The sequence below is a fragment of the Vitis riparia genome, unplaced genomic scaffold (assembly GCF_004353265.1).
Source record: "Vitis riparia cultivar Riparia Gloire de Montpellier isolate 1030 unplaced genomic scaffold, EGFV_Vit.rip_1.0 scaffold418_pilon_pilon, whole genome shotgun sequence".
Taxonomy (NCBI): Eukaryota; Viridiplantae; Streptophyta; class Magnoliopsida; order Vitales; family Vitaceae; genus Vitis; species Vitis riparia.
Genome location: NW_023269676.1, coordinates 175,336 through 198,663, shown reverse-complemented (window position 1 = coordinate 198,663; position 23,328 = coordinate 175,336). Strand labels below are relative to the sequence as shown.

At 40.1% G+C, this 23,328-nt stretch overlaps 3 protein-coding genes across 3 annotated transcripts; 2 read left to right on the top strand and 1 right to left on the bottom strand.

Annotated features, from left to right (window-relative positions):
* Positions 1-6,197: 6,197 nt before the first annotated feature.
* On the top strand, positions 6,198-7,364 carry LOC117909836. Its single transcript, XM_034823884.1, has one exon. The coding sequence runs from the start codon at positions 6,198-6,200 to the stop codon at positions 7,362-7,364; it is 1,167 nt and encodes a 388-aa protein (XP_034679775.1).
* Positions 7,365-7,490: 126 nt separating this feature from the next.
* LOC117909835 lies at positions 7,491-8,084 on the top strand. Its single transcript, XM_034823883.1, has one exon. The coding sequence runs from the start codon at positions 7,491-7,493 to the stop codon at positions 8,082-8,084; it is 594 nt and encodes a 197-aa protein (XP_034679774.1).
* An 8,844-nt stretch (positions 8,085-16,928) lies between these two features.
* LOC117909845 (sodium transporter HKT1-like) lies at positions 16,929-22,551 on the bottom strand. Its single transcript, XM_034823892.1, has 3 exons — positions 21,229-22,551; positions 18,385-18,615; positions 16,929-17,223 (listed from the first exon to the last, which is right to left on the bottom strand). Exons 1-3 carry the CDS (start codon positions 22,479-22,481, stop codon positions 17,025-17,027), a joined length of 1,683 nt encoding a protein of 560 aa, XP_034679783.1. The 5' UTR covers positions 22,482-22,551; the 3' UTR covers positions 16,929-17,024.
* Between the last annotated feature and the right edge of the window lie 777 nt (positions 22,552-23,328).

The window sequence follows — 23,328 nt, the reverse complement described above, 5'->3', positions numbered from 1 at the left end:
GGCCAATGAGCCTTTGAAAAAAGAAAAAAAGAAAAAAATGGTTTACTTGCCTTGAAATCCGAGCAAGGTCCGAGGGGTATATGGTGAAAATCTTTAAAACCTGGTGCCCTAAGCCTTCATTGGTTGGGAGTCACCGACCTCAATGCTCGTTACAAGGGTGAATAGGTGGAGTTTAACATACTGTAGGTGCTTGGGTATTAAAATTCATTCTCAAAAGCCCGGGATAAAATCCGAGAAGTTAGTGGTTGAAAGATCCTTAAAGCTTGATGCTCTAAACCTTAATTGGTTGGGAGTCATCGATGGACCCCCGTTACATGGACAATTTAGAAAAGAATACCTTTAGCCTTGTACTCCTACAATGAAAAAAAATTGTGAAAAAAGAGGTGCGTTCTTAGCCTATTGGAGGTTGATCAGTTTACTAAGCTTTGAAAAAGAACTAGGTTGGGGGGAGAGATTAGTTCAACATACTATATTCGGAAACTAATAAATAACACTTAGATTTTTGTGGAAGAGTAAGGTTTGACCCTTTGGGAGTGGAAACTCTTTTAAAGCTTAAATTTGCATAATGTCTTCTCTTTATGAATTATGATTAGACAAGTTATTTGATAACTCTTGTTGAAGTTTGAGTTTTATTTCTTTAATGTTCCATGTGAGAGTTAGATCATCATGCCACTTGAAAATTGTTTTTTGATCAGCATGATGTTGTAAATTATAATACTGTTTATTTTTATTTTTCTCTCCTTCATTGCTAAGGAACTAGCAATATGTCGGTTGGGGGGAGTGATTACTACTCAAAAAGTGTTATTTCATAGCTTGTAATTAACTCTTTTAAACACTTTTGAGTAGTAGTTATCACCTTTTAACCCAATTAACATATTAAGGACCCTTGCAATCAATTCTAATCAAATTGTGTTAAGTTTTGGTGTTTTGATAGCTTTTTGATCACCAAAGCAATTCGAGATTGAGGAGAGATTCTTTGGAATCCATGGCAAAGCAATGGAAAGCTCAGAAACATGAAAAACCGAAGCTTTGAAGTCCTTTGCCATAAGCAAATCCGGAATACAAGGAGTAAAAGATGTCCGGACAGGGCGTCCGGACAGGATGGCAGCGGAACAATGATCCGGACAACATATCCGGATAGGATATGCTATCGTCCGGGTGTGATGTTCACGAGTGTCGTGTGCTTCTCTCTGAGGGAGTCCGGATAGAGGAGCGCGCCACATGTCCTCTTGGGGAATCCGGATGGAGTTGATCCGGATAGCCTTGTGCGCTTCGTGTCATCTGGGAGAGGGGTCCCTACACCTTGCACACGCAGACGGTCCCCCTTATGCAGCATAGCTCATTCCACCCGGGGAGGAATTCTATCCGGCCGACTTTCCACCTTCTCCGGATATTTCATATCCGGAATTCCGTGCGCCGACATTTTACATTCGGATATCTCACAGTAGGATGGGAGAGGCGGACGTTTCAACTTCTCCGGATAGACATATCCGGATCTTCTGATAGCGCTTACCCGGAGAGTTTTCTCTCAGTATACAGTACCGCAGTGTTCTCCTGAAGCTTCCTGATATTTCCGACCGACATCTTGAGATATTTGCCATCGACTAAGTTAGATTTTTTCTCTCAAGATATTTTGTGTAAATTTCTATTTTCTCCTTGTAATCAGTCTAAGATATTATTGGGATATTTCTTAGAAAACATTTTCTCTATATATATCTTTAAACCAATGTAAAGAAGGAAGATCCATCGGAGATCCATCAGAGACGGATCCTTTGTACAGTTTTGGAAGGAAGTAAAATACAGAGCACTTGCTCTGCTTTTCATATATATTTTTGTTTTCTCGTTCTTTTTATTTCTAGCCAATCAAACTCTGAGGATTTTTCCTCAAAGGATGAGAGGCTAGGCTCTTTGTCTCTTGGAGTAAAGAAAGTCGAGTAAGTTTCCTCATGCAGAAATTAGAAGTTTTGTTGTTTTAGTTTTTAATGAAGAGAAAGTGTGACCCGTTAATGGTTTTTATCTTTTTAGTTAACTTAAAGCGCCTTTAAATCACCTAGGCCAACACTTGGTAAGGCCAGTGGTCTCCGTCCATTGAGATACACTAGTTTATCTCTTGCAAGCCTTTGGGAGGTGGTTTAAAGGTAGGATTTTCTAGAATAGCCAATATTTGGTATGCTTTTGGACTCCACGGAGACATCCATTAGTTATCTCTTATGAGCTTTTGACGGGTAATCCAAGGTTAAAGATCACCTTGAAGGGCAAATGCTAGGTGAAAGGCACGAGCCATTGTAAGGTGCATCAGTGAGAGGGATTTAGTGTTTGAACCCATTAAAGGGGAGCATCTGTACCGCACCGGTTAGAGAATTAACTATATGTTAATTCTCTAATGCGAGGAAAAGAAACAAGTGATCGGAACTCTCCTTTTTGTATGAGGAACCTGAGCCTAGTAATCTAAACTCCAAGAGACACTTTTCTTTGTAAGTAAAATCAGTTACTATTTTTGGTTAGCTTAAAAACCAACCTTTTCAAACATCTTTATGTTTTCTTTTAGTGCTAACCTTGAAATGAAAAGGCACCAATTCAACTCTTGAATTAATATCAATTGTGAAGTGAAAACCCATCCCAGTGAACGACCCTAGAGCCACTATGCTATGCTAGCTAAGACTATCCTAGTACATGGTGTAATAGGTTATAAATTTTGTTGATTACTCCCTTCTGAGGACCACAATCAAGGGACACCATCTGGACACAAATCAAATGGCACCACTGTCAAGGACTATTGAGAGGACATGAATCAACTGAGACACCAATTGGGCATGAATCAATTAGTACAAACTTTTTTATTACGGAAGGATTTACCACCTAAAGTGTTGCATGAGCATGTGGCTTATATTGGTATGATTCATCTTGGTGATATGCTTGTCTAGTAGGAGTTTATTAGTTGATATTCATTTGTTATTAACATGTTTTTTATTTATTTATCAAACTTAAGTATTATTCTTGTTTTGTTTATTGAAAACTCAAAAAAAAAAAATTATATTCTTTTAATTGCAATTGTGCATAAAGTTTGAAAGTGTGTTGTTTAACTCTTATGAGTTATAAGTACGACCAGTTGGAAATAGTCATGATATGGGATCATATTACATAAAATTTCCATGCTACACATCTATATTTGATCCATGTCATTAATTGTATTGATATACTGGTCATTGATAGGTCTAGTTATGAAAATTATGACAAAGATCGCTTTGATCCTATATTGATATTATTGATGGACCATATTGTTTATAGGTGTTTACAATTAAGATACCAAATATTGAGCTCATTAAATTTTTTGTAATGTATAACTGTTTGATGACATATGTGGCCCAAGTGGGAGATTATTGGAAAATTTTTCCAATTATGAGCCTACATATTAACATTAATTGTACATGTGTGTTATCTATTATTAACCTATTAAAAGTGATTAAGTAAATTAATCCATTTATTAGGCTTATAACACTACTACAAAAAACAAAAATAATAATGATGCTTTCTTCTTTGTCGCTTTAAAAAAATCGTCATTATTTATTATTATGCCCAAACATTGGCACTTGTTTACTATGATGCGTCTACAAGCATCCTTGATATGTATAAATTAAAGAATGTTGGCGTTTATTTTAAGTTTCATTGGATATATAATATTTTTGCATTCTTGGCACTTCTAAAAAGCGTCATTATCCTACCTAGTATATATATTTACCTAAAACATACCTAAAATTTCCACTCCCTCCACACGTTTTCGCCACCCACCAAAACACAATTTCCCTTTGCAAACCCTGGAATTTTGCATTCAGAGCATCAAAAACCCTAAGTCTTTCACTTGCCTAGGATGTATTAGTGGTCAATTATCGAAGTTGTGTTTAGACTTTTCCTCTGTGAAGTAACTAGAAGCAAGATGAGATTTAAATGTTTTCATTTCAACAATAGAAGTAGTTGGTCAATGTAGTTGGGATTGTAAGACAAATTGAAGTGAAGAGTCCACGATTGGAAGAGTAAGTTTTGCACATGCACGGTTTCTGGTGGGTTTTTCTTCTTCCAATCTAAACCCTAGTTTTTTTCTTTCATTTTCCATTTAGCCAAACCCTATTTTCTCTGAAGTAGTGAGAAAAATAACTCCAATTGTTTAGAAGGGAAACAACTTGGGACCAAAAGACATTTCATCGTCTCCATCCACTTAGAGATTCAAGGTAAAGTCCCAATTTTTTCTTGGTTTTTATTAATTTTATTAAAAATTATGTTAATTTTTTATCACCTTTGATATTTTTATGGTTTATTAAATAAAAATGTGTTACGAACCAAAAAGAATCCTATGAATCTGGTTTATGTCTCTTAACAAAGTAAAACTTAGTATCTTTTGACCAAAAATTTTGGGTATGAGTTAGGGTAGATCATGCCTAAAGGTTCTACATATGGGGCTCTTGGCAAGATGGGCCAATCTTCAGAGTGGTTCCCATATTAAAAGTGCTATGGAATTATCCAAGTCGAATTCTTATATTTATATAAGGTATTTGAGACCAAGACATGAGGTATTTTTTAGGGTGGTTAGGTGATGGGGATAGGGTGTTATTTACTATTGAATAGCTCTAACAATGAAGAAGTCAATGTCACTAACAATTTTATTGGTTTTGTGGCTTTAAAGTTAATTGAAACAGAGGACTTCATAATCAAATATGTGGGTTCTTAAAACCTTTTAATTTTTATCATTGGAGCCTTGGAAGTGAATCAAGGTGTGATAACTAAGGGAATTATGATACGAGAATTGCTCTATTAATACAATCAACCATGGAGTAACATGGCCATAGATGTTCATGTTACTATCATCAAAACATCATGCAAAAAAAGTTTTAGTAATTTTCCTTGAATACCTAAGTACCCAAAGATAGCACTTTTTTCTTAATCAAAGTTTTAAGATAATATGTTGATCTATTTAATGTCTTCTTCTTAAGTATCTTACATTTCCAGCATTACTAAGAGGCATATTGGAGATGTTCCTACTAAAATGTAGGGACCCATCCCTGATGACACGTGGCACAAATCCATTGATGACACATGGCACGCGATCCTATCCGAAGTATCCTCATCCGGATTTCCTCAAGAGTACACATGACGCACTTCTCCTATCCGGACTCCCTGAAAATAGAAGCACACAGGACTCGCAAAGCATCACATCCGGACCGCCGCCATTTCTCATCCGGCGACCTTTCATATTCTATCCGGATATGTTTGTCCGGATCATCGACCAAACTAAGCATGCCTTACTACGTCATTCTGACATCCTGTCACAATTCACATTCTGACGCCTGCAGAGTGAAAAGATAGAAGTGACGGCAAGTCACTTCCCACGATCTCTGACAGTCACGGCGCCTCCCACGATCTCTGACAGCCGCCCGTAGGGTGAGGATGTCCTTGCCACCACCTAGTGGCATCATGGTAAACCAAAAAGCCTTCCATCATTTATGGAGGAGAGAGAACTTCTGATACTATATATATGAACCTTCGCACGAAGAGGGAGGTAAGCTTGCAATACCTAGTAAAAGGCCAACTGATTATTCTCTCTAACCATGGCTAACAAAACCATCGGAGGGTGTGTCCGGACACCCTGTCCGGACGCCTTTTGCAGGAACAGCTGAACCAGAAATCTATATTGATTAAGATCGTACGTCCATCCATTTGGCAACTACGTGGATCATCAAGGACGCGAGGCCTCAACATTGGCGCCGTCTGTGGGAACTTTTTCGCTGATTCAGTCACCAGCAAAAATGGTCACACCTTCCCAAAACCGTTCATCTGGTAGAGGAGAGGAAGATAATCCTGAATGGCGCCAAGCCATCGAAAGAAGGCAGTTAGCAAGCAAGCGACAACTACAAGCTCTCCTCCAAGAGACGACAAGGTTAAGAGAGGAAAATGCAATATTACGTATCCAGGCATCATCGATGGGGTCTCCCCGTCGTCAGCATTCAAGAGGCCAAGTAGCCAATTCAAGACCTCACCCAAAGTAGATATGCCCTAGAACAGTGGAACCAATCCCTGAAACATGCAACGCTGGGCCACACGAGCCACACACACCCATTCCTCGAGCTCCCCGTGAGGAAAGCTCAGACTCCACTCATTTCTCATCAAAGAGACAACATGACAGAAGATCCCAGTTGTCGGGCGCTATGCATGCAAGATTGGGCCCCCAGCAACCTGGCAGGCCAAGGCCGCCAATACCCTCCACACGGGGTGTGCACCATGATCCTACGGTCACCCCTATACCACAGAGCGTTCCCCCGCACCATGACCCCTTGGGCACCCTTATGGTGCAGAACGTTCCCCCGTACCAAGCAGTACGACAAACTGGGAGAAATCCCCCAAACGAGCCACCCATTGGCTCCATCAGCAAAAGGCTAGACGACATGCTCTCCACTCCTTTCTACTCTCATATCATTCATTACGAGCCCCCAAGGGGATTCCTCGTACCAAAATTCTCCACATACGACGGGTCCAGCGACCCCTTCGACCATATCATGCATTATCGACAGCTCATGACTCTCGATATAGGCAACGACCCACTACTGTGCAAAGTATTCCCCGCCAGCTTACAAGGGCAGGCCCTCTCATGGTTCCATCGCCTACCTCCCAACTCTGTCAATAATTTCAGAGACCTTTCAGAAGCCTTCGTGGGACAATACCTATGCTCCGCTCGGCATAAACAGAACATCAGCACCCTGCAAAACATAAAAATGAAGGATAATGAATCCTTGAGGGAATTCGTGAAGCGATTTGGCCAAGTTGTCCTACAAGTGGAGGCTTGCAGCATGGACGTTGTCCTGCAGATCTTCAAGCGAAGCATCTGTCCAGGCACCCCATTTCTTGAGTCACTCGCTAAAAAGCCTCCTACGACGATGGATGACTTGTTTCAACGTGCGAACAAATACTCAATGCTCGAAGATGATGTACGGGCAGCCACCCAGCAAGTCTTGGTTTCCGGACAACCGTCCAAGGGTAGTACAGAAAGAAGTGCCAAACTTCCGGATAGGCCAAGGCCATCAGATCGAAGGCAGGAAGGGCCAAGTCGCTTGGAGATGCCACCCCTTACACCCATTTCCATAACTTATGAAAAGTTTCTCCCTATGATCCAAGGCATGTCCGATTTCAGGTGGCCTAGACCCCTCGAATCGGACCCGTCCAGAAGGGATCATAACAAAAAGTGCGCCTACCACAAGGAGCATGGCCACACAACGGAGACATACAGAAGCCTCCAATATTTTGTGGAAAGGCTTATAAAGGCAGGACACTTGAGGCAATACCTCCGCTCAGACGCCGGAGGCAGAGGCGCTTCCTAAAATCATAACTCTGGAACCTCCACGGTTCCAACTGCTCCCAAAGCCGTCATAAACTACATCAATGGAGGCCCATCGGATGAGGAGCTCAATTCCAAACGAAAAAGGCAGAAATTGTTGTGAGAAGCAATGGTGCGTGAACGTGTCAACTCCATCCGGCCTGGGATAACTAGGGAGGGCCCCCGCCCCATAGACGGAACAATCACTTTCCCACCAGTAGACCCCACACGGATATTGCGGCCACACCGTGATGCCCTCATTCTATCCTTAGGAATGGACAAGTTCGACGTAAGACGCATCTTAATTGACTCAGGCAGCTCAGCCGATCTGGTGCAAGCATCGGTCATAAGCCACATGGGACACAATTTAGTTGGTCTCGAAAACCCTGGAAGGATTTTGTCCGGATTCAACGGGGCATCAACTATTTCCTTGGGAGACATCGTGCTGCCAGTCCAAGCTGGCCCAGTCACTCTCAACGTTCAATTTTCGGTGGTACAAGATTTATCACCCTTCAATGTTATCTTAGGGCGCACATGGCTGCACTGCATGAAAGTCATCCCCTCCACGTATCATCAGATGGTAAGCTTTCTTACTAAGGATGGGCAAATCAACCTGTACAGCAGCCAGCTAGCCGCCCGCCAATGCTACCAGATAGCAAGAAAAGCAGGGACCAGTCAGGAGAATGAACCCCTCCTTGAGTCCACTCGCGCACTTTACCAATAGCAGTCACTGTGTCCGGCGGACAGAGATCCCCCGATAGCAAATCCCTTGCAAACAATCCAAATTTCGAAAGAGGATGCTCACCTTAGTCATATCAGTTCCCTCTTAACACCTGAAGAAACCCAGAACATCCAAGACGCCCTCCGACAAAACCATGACGTTTTCGCGTGGGCGCACTCTGATATGAAAGGAATTCACCCCTCAATAGTTTCTCATAAACTTAACGTTTTACCAACAGCGAAACCCATCCGGCAGAGGGTTAGACGTTTTCACCCGGACAGACAAAAAATCATCCGGAATGAGATTGACAAGTTGCTGGAAGCCGGATTCATCAAAGAAGTGGAATATCCGGACTGGTTGGCAAATGTAGTAGTGGTACCCAAAAAAGAAGGCAAATGGCGGGTCTGCGTCGACTACACCAACCTCAATAAAGCATGTCCAAAAGAGAGTTTCCCTTTGCCACGAATAGATCAAATTGTGGATTCCGCTGCTGGGCAAGGAATGCTCTCCTTCCTGGACGCTTTCTCCGGATATCACCAAATCCCCATGGCCCCGGATGATCAAGAGAAGACAGCCTTCATAACGCCACATGGACTTTATTGTTACAAAGTCATGCCATTTGGCCTCAAAAATGCTGGCGCTACTTATCAGAGATTGATGACAAAGATATTCAAACCTCTAATCGGCCGCACAATAGAGGTATATATTGATGATATCATGGTTAAAAGCAAAACCCGAGAGGAGCATGTTCTCCACTTGCAAAAAGTTTTTCACCTCTTGAGGAAGTTTGACATGAAGTTGAATCCTTCTAAGTGCGCATTTGGCATAAGTGTTGGAAAATTCCTGGGATTTATGGTCAGTCAAAGGGGGATAGAGGTTAGCCCAGATCAAGTCAAGGCAGTCATGGAAACGCCGCCCCCCAGGAACAAGAAGGAATTACAGCGCCTCACAGGCAAGCTTGTCGCCCTAGGGCGTTTTATAGCCCGCTTCACCGATGAACTACAACCCTTCTTCTTGGCGATACGCAAAGCAGGAGCGAACGGATGGACGAACAGCTGTCAAAATGCTTTCGAAAAAATTAAGCGTTGCCTCATGCAACCACCCATTCTAAGCAGCCCCCTCCCCAGAGAAAAATTGTATATGTACCTGGTTGTGTCAAAGTGGGCAATTAGCGCTGTTTTATTCCGCTGCCCATCGCCCAAGGAGCAGAAACCCATCTACTACATCAGCAGAGCGTTAGCAGACGTAGAAACCAGATATTCAAATATGGAGTTAACGGCCTTAGCTCTTCAAAGTGCCGCCCAGAAACTCCGCCCCTACTTCTAAGCCCACCCGGTGGTCATGTTAATTGACCAACCCCTTCGCAATATCCTACACAAGCCGGACCTTCAATGGGCCATAGAATTGAGTGAATTTGGAATCGAGTTCCAATCCAGATTGTCCATGAAAGGCCAAGTGATGGCTGACTTCGTGCTGGAATACTCCCGAAGGCCCATCCAACACAAGGAACCAAGTGAAAAACAATGGTGGACTTTACGGGTTGATGGGGCCTCCCGATCGTCCGGATCCGGAGTAGGGCTCCTATTGCAATCCCCAACCGGAGAGCATCTGGAGCAAGCCATCCGGCTAGGATTCCCCGCCTCTAACAATGAAACAAAATATGAGGCCATCTTATTCGGATTGGACCTCGCTTTGGCTCTATCCGTCTCCAAGCTCTGGATTTATAGTGATTCCCAACTCGTGGTAAGACACGTCCAGAACGAATACGAGGCCAAGGATGAGCGCATGGCGCGATACTTAAACAAAGTAAGAGACACCTTGCAGCGATTCACCGAATGGACGATTGAAAAAATTAGGCGGACTGAAAATTCACGTGTCGACGCCCTAGCAGGCATAGTTGCTTCTCTTCCCATCAAAGAAGCTATACTATTGCCTATATATGTGCAAGCCAAACCTTCCGTCATGGAAGCCTCCACTTGCAGCACCATTAAGGCAAATGAAACAGACGACAAAGGCTGGATGAAAGCCATCATCAAATACCTCCGGACAGGCACCCTACCCGAGGAACCCAAGCAAGCACACAAGATCCGAGTGCAAGCCGCCCGCTTCACCCTGATTGGGGGGCACCTGTACAAGCGATCCTTTACAGGTCCCTACCTCAGATGTCTAAATCATTCAGAGGTGTTGTATGTATTAGCTGAATTGCACGAGAGAGTATGTGGAAATCATTCTGGAGGTCGGTCTCTGGCGCACAGGGCCCATTCGCAAGGTTATTACTGGCCTACGATGAAAAAGGATGAGGTGGCATATGTCAAAAAATGTGACAAATGTCAAAGGCATGCCCCCATTCCACATATGCCATCAGGAGAATTGAAACCAATCTCAGGACCCTGGCCCTTTGCACAGTGGGGTATGGACATAGTAGGACCTCTACCAGTTGCACCCGCCCAGAAAAAATTCCTGCTCGTAACCACGGATTACTTCACTAAATGGGTAGAAGTCGAAGCATATGCTAGCATCAAAGATAAAGATGTCACCAGATTCGTATGGAAAAACATCATCTGCCGCTTTGGAATCCCCCAAACCATCATAGCCGACAATGGTCCACAGTTTGATAGCATCGCATTCCGGAATTTTTGTTCGGAACTAAACATCCGGAATTCATACTCCACACCACGTTATCCTCAAAGTAATGGGCAAGCAGAGGCCACAAACAAGACTCTAGTCACTGCCTTGAAGAAAAGGCTCAAGCAAGCCAAAGAGAAATGGGTGGAAGAGCTACCCGGCGTCCTATGGGCTTATCGAACCACACCCGAACGTCCAACAGGAAATACTCCCTTCGCCCTCGCATATGGTATGGACGCAATCATTCCTACTGAAATAGGCCTACCCACTATCCGGACCGAGGCAGGAAGGGAGAATGATGCAAATGCAGAGTTAGGAAGAAACTTGGACTGGACAGACGAAATAAGAGAAACTGCAGTCATCCGGATGGCAAACTATCAACAAAGGGCATCAGCTCACTATAATCGCAAAGTAAGGCCCAGAAGCTTCAAAAATGGTACGCTGGTCCTTAGAAAAGTTTTTGAAAATACTGCTGACGTAGGAGCAGGAAAGTTCCAAGCCAACTGGGAAGGCCCCTACATAGTGTCTAAAGCAAGTGAAAGTGGAGTCTATCATCTACAAAGGCTAGATGGAACCCCATTGCAGCAACCATGGAATGTATCTAATCTAAAGCAGTATTACCAATGAAAGATGAGACAAAAGATAGAAACGCAATTTGAACAAGTATATTTTTATTGATACTTGTGAACAATTACATACAAAAAGGTCTCCGGACTACAAAAATATAAAGAGAAGATAGCAGTAAAAAATTACAAAAAGAAAAGCTCTCATTGAGCAGGCTTGTCGCGCAGCTTCTCCTCTTCACCCGGAGGAATTGAAGGAACGTCCCACTTTATGCCATGTTTCTTCATACAACAGCGATAGCCGAAGAAGTACATTTCATCAACTTGCTTCTGGTAATCCGCTTCAAGTTCCTCCCTTTCCGCAGCAAACTCACCCTCCAACTCTTCTTTTTGCGCTGATAAGCACAACTGCAACTCTTCTCTCTGCCTCTTCTCAATGGACACCTCTGTCCGGAGGTGCCTCACCTCCCTCCTCAAAAGAGCCATCTCGTCCTCCGCCTCAAACAGGCGGACTTCCATAAATTCCTCCCGGCTCTTTGCCACAGCAAGCTCTTCTCAAAGAGCCTCGTTGTCCTCTCGAGCAGTGGATAAACTGGCTTCGGCCTACTCCAGTCTCAAACGCAACTTCTCTTCATCATTTTTGCACTGAGAGACGAAGGACTTTGTATAATCAACAGTCTCCAACAGGTCAGAAAGAAGATCACGTTGATGAGCCATGCCGCGAAGGCCACTCACCAGCTGCAGAAAAATACTCAAACAAAGAAAAGGAAAGTTACAAACCATGTGACAAACACATCAGTATGACAAAGAAATCAAGAGGCGAATCATACCATCTCCACTGTCTCGAACATCTTCGCTGAGGGCACAGCAACGTCTGAGCCAGATGGAATCTATTTCAGCTTTTCTTCCAACTCCGCGTAGTTGAAGAGGCTAGTGGAGATGCAAGCTGCATCATCAACAGGACTTCCCCCAACAAGGCAGTAGAGCTTCCTCCTCAGAGACAGCGACCCCATCATTCTCGACCGGCTGGGTCTCGCCGGGTGAAACCCCATCCGGGACCAGCACTGGGGTGGTTGGGTTCTCTTCTGCCATCTCCGCCTCACTGCCCTCCAGGTGACCCTCCTGGATGGACGAGCAGCTCACTTCGATGCTTTCCAAGAACCGATCCTGAAGCCGCCCAATGAGGCCAAACTTCAAGTCGCGTGTCGGACGCGACCTCCTTCTAGCTGGCCCCTTCACCGGTACAAAGGCACGACGGCTCGGTCCATAAAAAGGTAACCCCTGGCTGTCTGCCCCCATTTCTTCTGTTGGGGGTGCCGAGGAAGGCAAGGTTGCAACATAAGAGGCCCTGGTTGCATCCGCATCCGGATGAGGAGATTCGGGTTGATTTATGGAAGTCGCTTCCTCAACCAGAAGGGCCAGGCATCCGGCTACTGATGGCCCTGAGTGATTCAGACCCGCGAGCCGTCTGGAGCCGCTTGAGATAGAAGGCGGGAGGGGGTTTTCTGGCTCTCTTATTGTTACTTCCTTTTCATAACCTATAGGGGGTGGTACAAACTCCTTCAGAGGAGTTGGGACTTTTACTGCTTTTCCCTTATTCTTGACCAGCTTCCTCTTCTTTTTCGCTGGAGCACCAGCAGGTGGAGAGGACGCGGACCGTTTCCCACCCGGAGCCTTCCGTAGGAGCCCTTCTTGTCTTTTCTTCTCCCGCTTGTTGAGACGGGCCTTGCATGTCTGGGCGTCTGCCTTCCGCGCCCCCTCGTAGAAGGGAAGGTCTTCAAGAGTGAAATGCTCCCCAACCACCACTTCTTCAGGCAACCGCCTTGGGAGTATGTTCAGCACATATGACTGAGGCTCCTGGACGACCAAACGAAGGTTCTGCGCAGAAAGAAGCAACTCACAACTCCGCTAGGCTGACGCAATCTCGAAAAGCCTGTTCAACCGGTCGAATGAGGCCTTCTCCACCCACTCCACCAGTTTTCCCCTTTTATCCTGGCCTGCACCCAAACAAGCAAAATATGTCAGCCGCCTAAACAATGCTGACTTACAAACCATGCAAAGACAAGAAGTAACTTAGTTATACTTGGAACCTTCAGCGACTGGTTGGGGGCAAAGGGCCTATCCGGATGCTCCGCCAAACCCGCCCATAAGCCCTTGACCAGCACCTGTCCCTTGGCGGCCCCCTTGGTCGAATCCGGCAGGCTGATCACCAACTACAGGGATGGAAGGCTGGCGACGAAGCTAAAGATATTATTCTTCACCTTCTTGATCGAATAAATGAAGAGAACCTCTAGCAGCGAGAGGACCAAATTAAACAACATGCTCAAGATACTGCACCCCATCAGCACCCAAATCATATTGGGATGAATATACACCGGAGGAATCTGGGTGAAATGCAGAAATTCCTTGACCAAAGACGAGAGGGGGAACCGGAGCCCAGCATTGAACTGCTCCTTGGTGAAAAAGATTACGTTATCCTCCAGTTTCTCAGGCAACACGCCCTCTCCATCAACAAGTTCAACAGACACACCATTGGGAATACAAAAGCGCTCACGAAATTCCTTCACATTCAACTTTTCCACAGATTTCTCGGCACGAGCATCGCCGGACGAACGAGGTGAGGTAACTTCCTTGTTAGCAGACATTTTTTAGAAACAGAATCTGCATGGAAGAATTCCAACAGTCAAACACAGTAAGCCAACCCCACAAACCTCAAACCCTACCCCAAAGAAGATTCAATACCCCACCAAAAGCGCAGGGGGGCAACAGAAACCCCAAACACACTAAAAAAAACAGACAAAAACCCTAGAAGCCAACATCAACACTCAGTCGCAAGCAATTTGCCCAAGCAAACCAAAAACAAATCAAGCAAAGCAGACACAAGAAGGAGAAAAACAAGAATAGCACACGTACCAAGTGTAAACTTGAAAAATAGGGTCGAAAACCGCAAATGCAGTCACCGTCTCGATGTGAATATTGCCGGTTCAACTCAAAAACGAAGGTACGCAGAAGGTAGAAGAAGCAATAACAGAGAAAATGCAGTAGGAAAAATGCAACAGGAGGCCACAGTCTGCTATTTGTAGGGAGACAGCCCTTCGGTATTCCAAACGCTCAGCTACGCTATCATTGAAACGACATGCTGCCTAGGGAATACCCAAAGACGACGACTCATCATAAATGCTCTTCTGTCTCTTCGCCCCCGCTCGCCACGTGGTCCAATGAGCACAAAAAGCAACCTTAGTTTCAAAAAGCGATTATTTTTTAACCCGCCCATTTTGCTCAGGCAAAATCGACAAGTTAAAAAGGGGGGCATTGTAGGGACCCATCCCTGATGACACGTGGCACAAATCCACTGATGACACATGGCACGCGATCTTATCCGGAGTATCCTCATCCGGATTTCCCCAAGAGTACACATGGCGCGCTTCTCCTATCTAGACTCCCTGAAAATAGAAGCACACGGGACTCGCAAAGCATCACATCCGGACCGCCGCCATTTCTCATCCGGCGACCTTTCATATTCTATCCGGATATGTTTGTCCGGATCATCAACCAAACTAAGCATGCCTTACTACGTCATTCTGACATCCTGTCACAATTCACATTCCGACGCCTGCAGAGTGAAAAGACAGAAGTGACAGCAAGTCACTTCCCACGATCTCTGACAGTCACGGCGCCTCCCACGATCTCTGACAGCCGCCCGTAGGGTGAGGATGTCCTTGCCACCACCTAGTGGCATCATGGTAAACCAAAAAGCCTTCCATCATTTATGGAGGAGAGAGAACTTCTGATACTATATATATGAACCTTCGCATGAAGAGGGAAGTAAGCTTGCAATACCTAGTAAAAGGCCAACTGATTATTCTCTCTAACCATGGCTGACAAAACCATCGGAGGGTGTGTCCGGACACCCCGTCCAGACACCTTTTGCAGGAACAGCTGAACTAGGAATCTATATTGGTTGAGATCGTACATCCATCCATTTGGCAACTACGTGGATCATCAAGGACGCAAGGCCTCAACATAAAACATTTTTATTCTTATGACAAATTATACAAAAGCCACTAAAGATGGATATGTCAATTTTGTAGTTTTTAAGCATTTAGGAACTGAGTTTTCTCTTGTGAATTCGATAAACCATTTGTTTGATGGGAAAGAATAGAAAAAGAAGGAAAAGGAAAAATTTTGGTTGAAAATAAAATATGAAACTTGATTCAAATACTTTGATTTTACTTTTCTTTCTTTTAAATTTCCTCGATTTTCACATAAACCAAACAAAAATTATAGTAAAATTAGCAAAAACATCATATTGGAAGGCTAAAGATATTTTTCATGGCCTTCTACTTGCCTTTGTCATCAAATAACTCAAACTTCAAGATTATTTTCTATTACAACTAAACAAAGAACACCTTGTGATATAAGGTAATCAAATCAAAGCTTGTGGTTTTAAAAAAAAAAAAAGTCGAACACCCACCAACAACAAAAAAATATATCAAAAGACCTAAAAGATTTTCAACTTTGTAAACCCAACTAAAGCAAGAATATGAGCTCTAATAAAGCAAAAACCTATCAAATTTGTTCAAATTCTTGTAATGGTAGAAAAGAAGAGTTATAAAAAAAAAAACCAAAAGCTATACAAGAGAAACAACAAACTTTTATCTCCATCGAGTTATAGGAATGATATCAACCTAGGCCCTGAAAAGAAAAATATTGGAAAAACTTTACTAGAAAATAAAATTAAGGGTTTTTTTATTGATGGAAGGATAAATTGTTATATAATAAATTATAAAACATAAAATGAATACAAATCACATTAAATTAATATTAATTAATGGATTTTTGGGTAAATTGTTTTGGTGATTAAGGATAATTTTGGAAAGAAAAAGTTGACAAACACCTCATACTTTTATAGGTAGTATAGATTATTGTATCATTCAAGTAGAGTATACAAAACTAATTGCATATTTCAAATACTTCTATATTGAATTCACAAGAATGTATGACACAATATGGTGTTTTTTTTTTTTACGTAATTATTATTTTATGTTTTTACAACATCACTTGATTTTAATTATTCATATATTGAAACTATGTAGAAAAAGTTAATAAATTAATAAATATTAACATTCATGTGGTTAGAAGTTATCTAAAAAATATTTTATTATAAATAAAAAATTTGCATAGCACAAAAAGTAAGTCCAAAAGGAGTTTGTTATTGTATCACCTGATGTCTACATTGTTGTGCCACTTTTGGTTGTAGCCAAGAGAATACTATGGTCATAAGTGCAGCCTTTTTAGTTGCGGAAGTTAGTCCTCCTCGGCCATAGATCTATAGTCACAAGATTACTTCTGGTCATGACCATAAGCTTTATCAGCACCACCTATGATGACACTTTGTTATAGTCCTTTTTATAGTCGATTGACCGTGAGCATAAACCTAATCCTCTTATGGTCAAGTCCTAAATTTTGTTTCCCTCAAATTCTTCTAAAAAGGAGATTGTTTTTAACATGGATTTTGGGGAAATTTGTGAAGAGAGTGGAGTCCAATTACCTATATATTGAAGAACACAAGGAGATTGCACTAACTTCCTAGTCCGATTAATCTCTCATTTCTTCATCCATCGTAGTACTCATCAATTCCTTTGTTAAAATTAAGCAGTTGTCAACTTTTCATGCATTGTAGATAGCTAAGGATTGACATTTCATATCCTACATGAGATCAATATAGCCTCAGCCTTTGTGCCTCCGTTACAACTTACAAGAGCTTCCATGCTCTACCCCCATCCATATTAAACTTCTTTAGTCTACCAAAAAACATGGCAAAAATGAGAATTATTTTCCCTTCATCGCTCCATTTTCCCGAGAATCCAAACCATTTACTTTGGCAACTACTATCAGGCTTCATCAACCGTTCACAGCTGTAGCCTGCTGTGAACCCAACATTTCCATAGGCACTGCAAATCATTTGCAACATGTAAGTATAGATTCACATATGCATGCCCATATAATATGCAACTTTTTCATACTAACTAATTTGTTTATCTTGAGAGTCAACATTAGGAATGGCAACGGGGTGGGTTCGGGACGGGTTACCCCCATCCTAACCTCGCCTTATTTATTCAAAACAATTCACATCCCCGTCTCATTTAAAAAATTAAACAAGGCAGGGCGGGACGGGTATGATAAATTCTCATACCCACTCCGCCCCGCCCCGTTTAACTTTTTTTTTGAATTTTTTTAAAATTACTTTAAAAATTTTTAATTACATTAAAATAAATATATTTATAAATAATTAAATTATTGTAATTTTTGTAACTTATTTTATTAAAAATATTTTATTATTATCTATATATTAAAAATAGTAAAATTAAATTAAATTAAATTAATTTTATATATAATCGAGCGGGGCGGGACAGGGTAATACCCAAACCCACCCCGGGTTTTAAAAAAAAAAATGTCAAACCCGTCCCAAACTCATTTATTAAAATTGAACCATGTCCCATTAGGGGTGAAGCAAGTACCTGAAAAAACCTGCCCCATTACCATCCTAGTCAACATTGATTTGTTTTTGAGGTGGTGGATGACAGAAAGATTTACATAAATATTTGAATCATAATCATATATACATGAGGCTTTTGGAGTGAATAAAATCCAAAACCTCAAACACTAGGAATTGGATTCTCTTCAAAGAAGACGAGCGGTCTTGCAAGCTACCCTTGGTAGGTTCCCCAACATTCTTTGTCCCGATATATTTAAGATGAATGCATGTATTTCTCAGCTAGGTGAAAATTTGAAATCATGCCCAAAAGTTGGACGTTGAGAGATGGATTTCCATAGATTATGTGAAGGGATTCAAATCATACATTCTTGTAACATGTTTTTGAAGAAACAACTTGGCTATGTGGCTTTTTAATGATTTCTAATGCTCATTAATCATTTTTCACTGCCTTTCTGAAATATTAATAAATATAATCACATGTTTTCATATAGATAATCCATGTAAATAATACTAGATGAATGACATGCATCGATAATCAAGAAATGATGAAATTGCAAACTATACCCAATTATTACTTCAAGAAAAAACAAAACCAAAAGGAATGACAAAACCTTACCTGATCACTTCTATCACAATATTCAACACAGTGAAGTTGAGAGGATCATCTTTCATCTTTTTCCTCTCCGTTATGCAGATAAGGATGATGAAGATGGTCAAGTACGATAGCTGTGAGAATATTAAATTCTCCACAATCTTTCCCCTTCTTCTCTTCCTCCCTCCATTGCATATTTCTGAAGACTGTTCATCACCTTTTATGGGTAGGAAAGAAGTATAAGTAGGAAGGTACCTGTGGATTAAAACATTAATTAATGCCATTGCAAAGCATGAATGGAAATTTTTGGACAAATTTTTATGGTAAAAGTTGGTTTTGTTTTTTTCTGGGGTGATGCTACAATACTACAAATTAAATCTTATCCAAATTTATAATAAATCAAATTATCTTACAAATGTGAATAAATTAATTTGGGGATGTCAAAATCACCTGTTAATTATGTCATATTGCCAAATGCACCTCATACATCTTTTATTTAATTCTTATGTTATTTCTGTATAACTAAAGGTGTTTTCGAGAATAGTTTTTTATTCTCTAAAATAAAAATCCAGAAAAATATATTTGACAATAAAAAATTATTTTTTGTTTTTTGTTTTTAAGAACATAAAATACCATATTTTCATAAAACATCTTTAAGTTGTTTTTTTATTATTTTAACATATTTTCTAAGGGTTGTTTTAAAAAATAATTATACAAATATGTAAAATGATTAAAAATAAAACACTAGACAAAAAAATTATTTTTAAAAATATTAAAAACAGATTAAAAATATTTTAGATTTCCAAACAAACCATCGTTTCACAGAACATCAAAGAATAGTTTTCAAAAATAATTATCAAATATGTCCAAATGTTTCATACATATAAATAAATTGAATGTTTGACTCAAACGTGAACGAGTGTTTGATTTGACTTCACATGTTAGATTATATAAATGAATATAATTGAGTTTGGTGAAGCAAAAACATATATTAATGCAATGAATATTTCTCATAATGCAATTTATATTTTGTAAAGTTCTAAAAATATCAATTACTAAAATATTAAAACATATGAAACATAGAGTCCATATCAACTACTCATCATGAAATCCATCTATTTTCCCTTAGTTTCGGACTCCATTTGATTGACTTCTTTTCTTTTAAAATATTTGCATTAGCCAGCCAATAAGGCAATAACATCTTACCAGACTGAAAAAAATGAAATAAAATAATTCTAATTAATTTATGATAGAGGAAATCATAATTAATCACAATAATTGGATTAATTTTTCTTCCATTTGACTTGACATGGTTATTTTATATATGAATGATTGGTTTTCTTTTCTTTTAAAATATTTATGTTAGCCAACCATGCAATAACATCGTTTCACATAACATCAAAGAATAGTTTTTAAAAATAATTATCAAACATGTCCAAATGTTCCATACATACAAATAAATTGAATGTTTGACTCAAACCTGAACTAGTGTTTGATTTGGCTTCACATGTTAGATTATATAAATGAATATAATTGAGTTTGGTAAAGCAAAAACATATATTAATGCAATGAATACTTCTCATAATGCAATTTATATTTTGTAAAGTTCAAAAATATCAACTACTAAAATATTAAAACATATGGAACATAGAGTCCATATCAACTACTCATCATGAAATCCATCTATTTTCCCTTAGTTTCTGACTCCATTTGATTAGCTTCTTTTCTTTTAAAATATTTATGTTAGCCAGCCAATAAGGCAGTAACATCTTAACAGACTGAAAAAAATGAAATAAAATAATTCTAATTAATTTATGGTAGAGGAAATCATAATTAATCACAATAATTGGATTAATTTTTCTTCCATTTGACTTGACATGGTTATTTTATACATGAATGATTGGTTTTCTTTTCTTTTAAAATATTTATGTTAGCCAGCCATGCAATAACATCTTAACAGACTGAAAAAAAGAGATAAAATAATTCTAATTAATTTATGGTAGAAGAAATAAGGTCAGTATCTAACATTTTCAATTGTTCAAACTCGTTTTAAAATTGTCAAAATCTCATACCTTTAAAATATTTTAATGTGGAAGAAATACAAAATAGAAATATAAACATCGAAAAATATATTTCTAAGAGGAAGAAGTAAGGAGTTGTTCAAAATAAAATATTTTTCTATGTAAGAAAAGTGCGTTTGAAAATGATTATAAAAATCATTTCAATTCTTTTTATCACTTAAATGATAAAAAAATTTAAGTATTAAAAATATTAAAAATACTTGCTAAAATAAATGTAAAACGGGTCAAAATATCAATCAGCTTTATTTTGTTTCGGAGATAATTATTTTCCTTTTGAAGCATAGAACCCAATTGGTTTTCCTAACTAGATCCTATTCTAAATATTTTACTGTTTGATTGATGATAATTTTGACCATAGATAGACATGTGATGGGTAACCAATTAAATGAAAATGGTCAATGGTCTAGCATGTGAGACTGAATCAAATATCATGGGATAAGGGCAGAAGAAAACCCCAGAAATCGATATTTTAAATTGCAAATAATACTACAATCACGAAGCAATAATGTAGGTTTCAAACCTGCGTCAAACCGGTAATAATACAATCTATATATGTTATGTTATTGAAAGTTTTCATATGCAAGCAAACCCTTAGAGTTTTAGTATGATACGTTAACTCATCATATGGTTTGATTTCAAATTTCATCATGTATAAAATTTATTTTTTAAAATAATAAAATTAATTTTTAGAGAATTATTAAATATATTTATCTAAAATATTTTTAAAATATAAATTTTATAAATAAAGAAAAAAATTATAAATGAAAGATAGAGACGGGAGACTAACATCATTACGACGAATAACACCAAGATGGCAGGTGAGAGAATTGAGATATCCACAATTGTTTCGCCTGTATGCCTTGAGTTCACGCTCTGGAACAGGGCACCGATGATTTTCTGATAAGAATTCAGGCCATTCAACCCTTCTGAATTCCAGTCCATGGAGCAAAGCAAAGTGAACTGTACTAGGATGAAGCCCAGAACAGTAGGAACCAAAAGAGTGGAATGGAGACTAGGAAGCAAGTGCAGAAATCCAATCTCCCTTGCGTTCATCAGCAGGTAATTGGACTCGGCTTTGTTGAAAAACTTCCCCAGAGTCCATATGGAGAAACGCAGGCAGGATGGAAACAAGGCGTTCCCTAGAAGGACCTGAGGAATGATGATAAGAAGCAGGCCAGAGTTGCTGCTGAACACTATCATGTTTTCATTTGTTGGGACAAAACCGCAGCTTGCAAAAGTAGAAACTGTTGTGAAGAGTGAAAAGGTGAAGAGCTTAAGGCCCTTTTGCTTTAGTACATCTCTGGCACTTGACACAAGGGCTATGTAAGCTGACACTAGTGCGACTCCAACGACATGAACTACTACGAGGTACCCCATCACCACAAACCCTAAAAATTTGATTGAACGGTATTTGAGAGACTCACTAGTAGACAATGACTCAGTTTGGCCCTCAATTTGTCTCTGAACCTGCTCTGTTTCTAGTTTTGAATACTTGTCCGTACTAGGAACGGTTACCACCCGCAACTCAACTTGACCAAAAGGTTTTCCAGGACTCAGAGGAGCACTGCCATTAATGCTAGTAACGGAATCGATTTTGTTTTCTGCTATCCATGGCTTCTCAAGTTTAGACCTTCGCAAGTGGAGTTCTACCATCGAAGTGAAAACCTCTCCCCCTACAAACATGAGAAGCGTCAAAATCAGAAGCTGGTTGTTGGAAAAAACCTCCATTTCCACTGTGGACATGCTAGAAACAGTGGCTGCCGACACTGAGGTGAAGAACAAATCCAAGTTCCTAGGCCTAAAGGAATGAGTCCTGGGCTTCAAAGCCTTGAGGACCAAAAATCCCTGAAAGGAAAGACATGGGAAATAACAAAGCTGAATCCAAAAAGGGTTGACCCGAAGAACTACCAAGCGGTAAAAGGATGAGACTAGAAACCAGATTGATCGGCCAAGACATTCTAGTTTGAAAGATAAACAAGTACAAAGACGATGAAGTCTCTTGCCAACGAAACTAGCAGAGATCATCATCTTTAATTTCATTGCGGAGGAAAACTCTTAATTCCCGTGTAATTAATGAAGTCTGCCTAGGCCTGGGGCATATATATATACGTGTGTGTGTATGGGCAAATGCGTAAATGAGATAATTGCTAGGAAGTTTCACTCGTAGACTAGGTGGGTTCAGCTATATATATATATATGTATGGGCAAATGCCTAAATGAGATAATTGCTAGGAAGTTTCACTCGTTGGGTTCAGCTACGTTGACAGACATAATTTTCAATTCAGGCTGATGGACAACTGTCATATGGGAATGAAGAACACATGGGCAGCAGCAGCAGGTGACATGGGAAACCGCCCCATATGCTTGTAAGTTGTAACTTCGGGTCTTTGATTTATTGATCAATTGAAGGAATACTCAGGAGGCTTGAAAATTGAAATTCCTGGTCATAATTAATTGGCCATTTTCCTTATGTTTTTCAAGCTTGATGTGTCTGGAAAACTCAAAGATGAAAACATTTCAGCATTTATTAAGGGGAATAGAGAGAGAGAGAGAGAGAGAGAGAGGGAGGTATGTGAAATAAATGATGAGTAATTGTTATATAAAATACATTCTCCCTAATTTTTTTTTTCTCATAAGTTTTCCCTTCTCGCTAAAGCATGGAAATATAGAAAAGTACTTTAACATAACGATTAAAACAAAGATAAAAAAGAATCGACTTGGTTTAATAAAACATATGGTAGCATGTTGTCTTAAAGTTACTATTGCCTCCATGCTCATTACTTTCCGGAAATTTGTGTTATAAATTGATGGTCACATCCATGAATATATAACAACCAAATTCATCAATTTTTCAAGGGTAGAAACGTGTGTGACTGGAAGAAGAAAA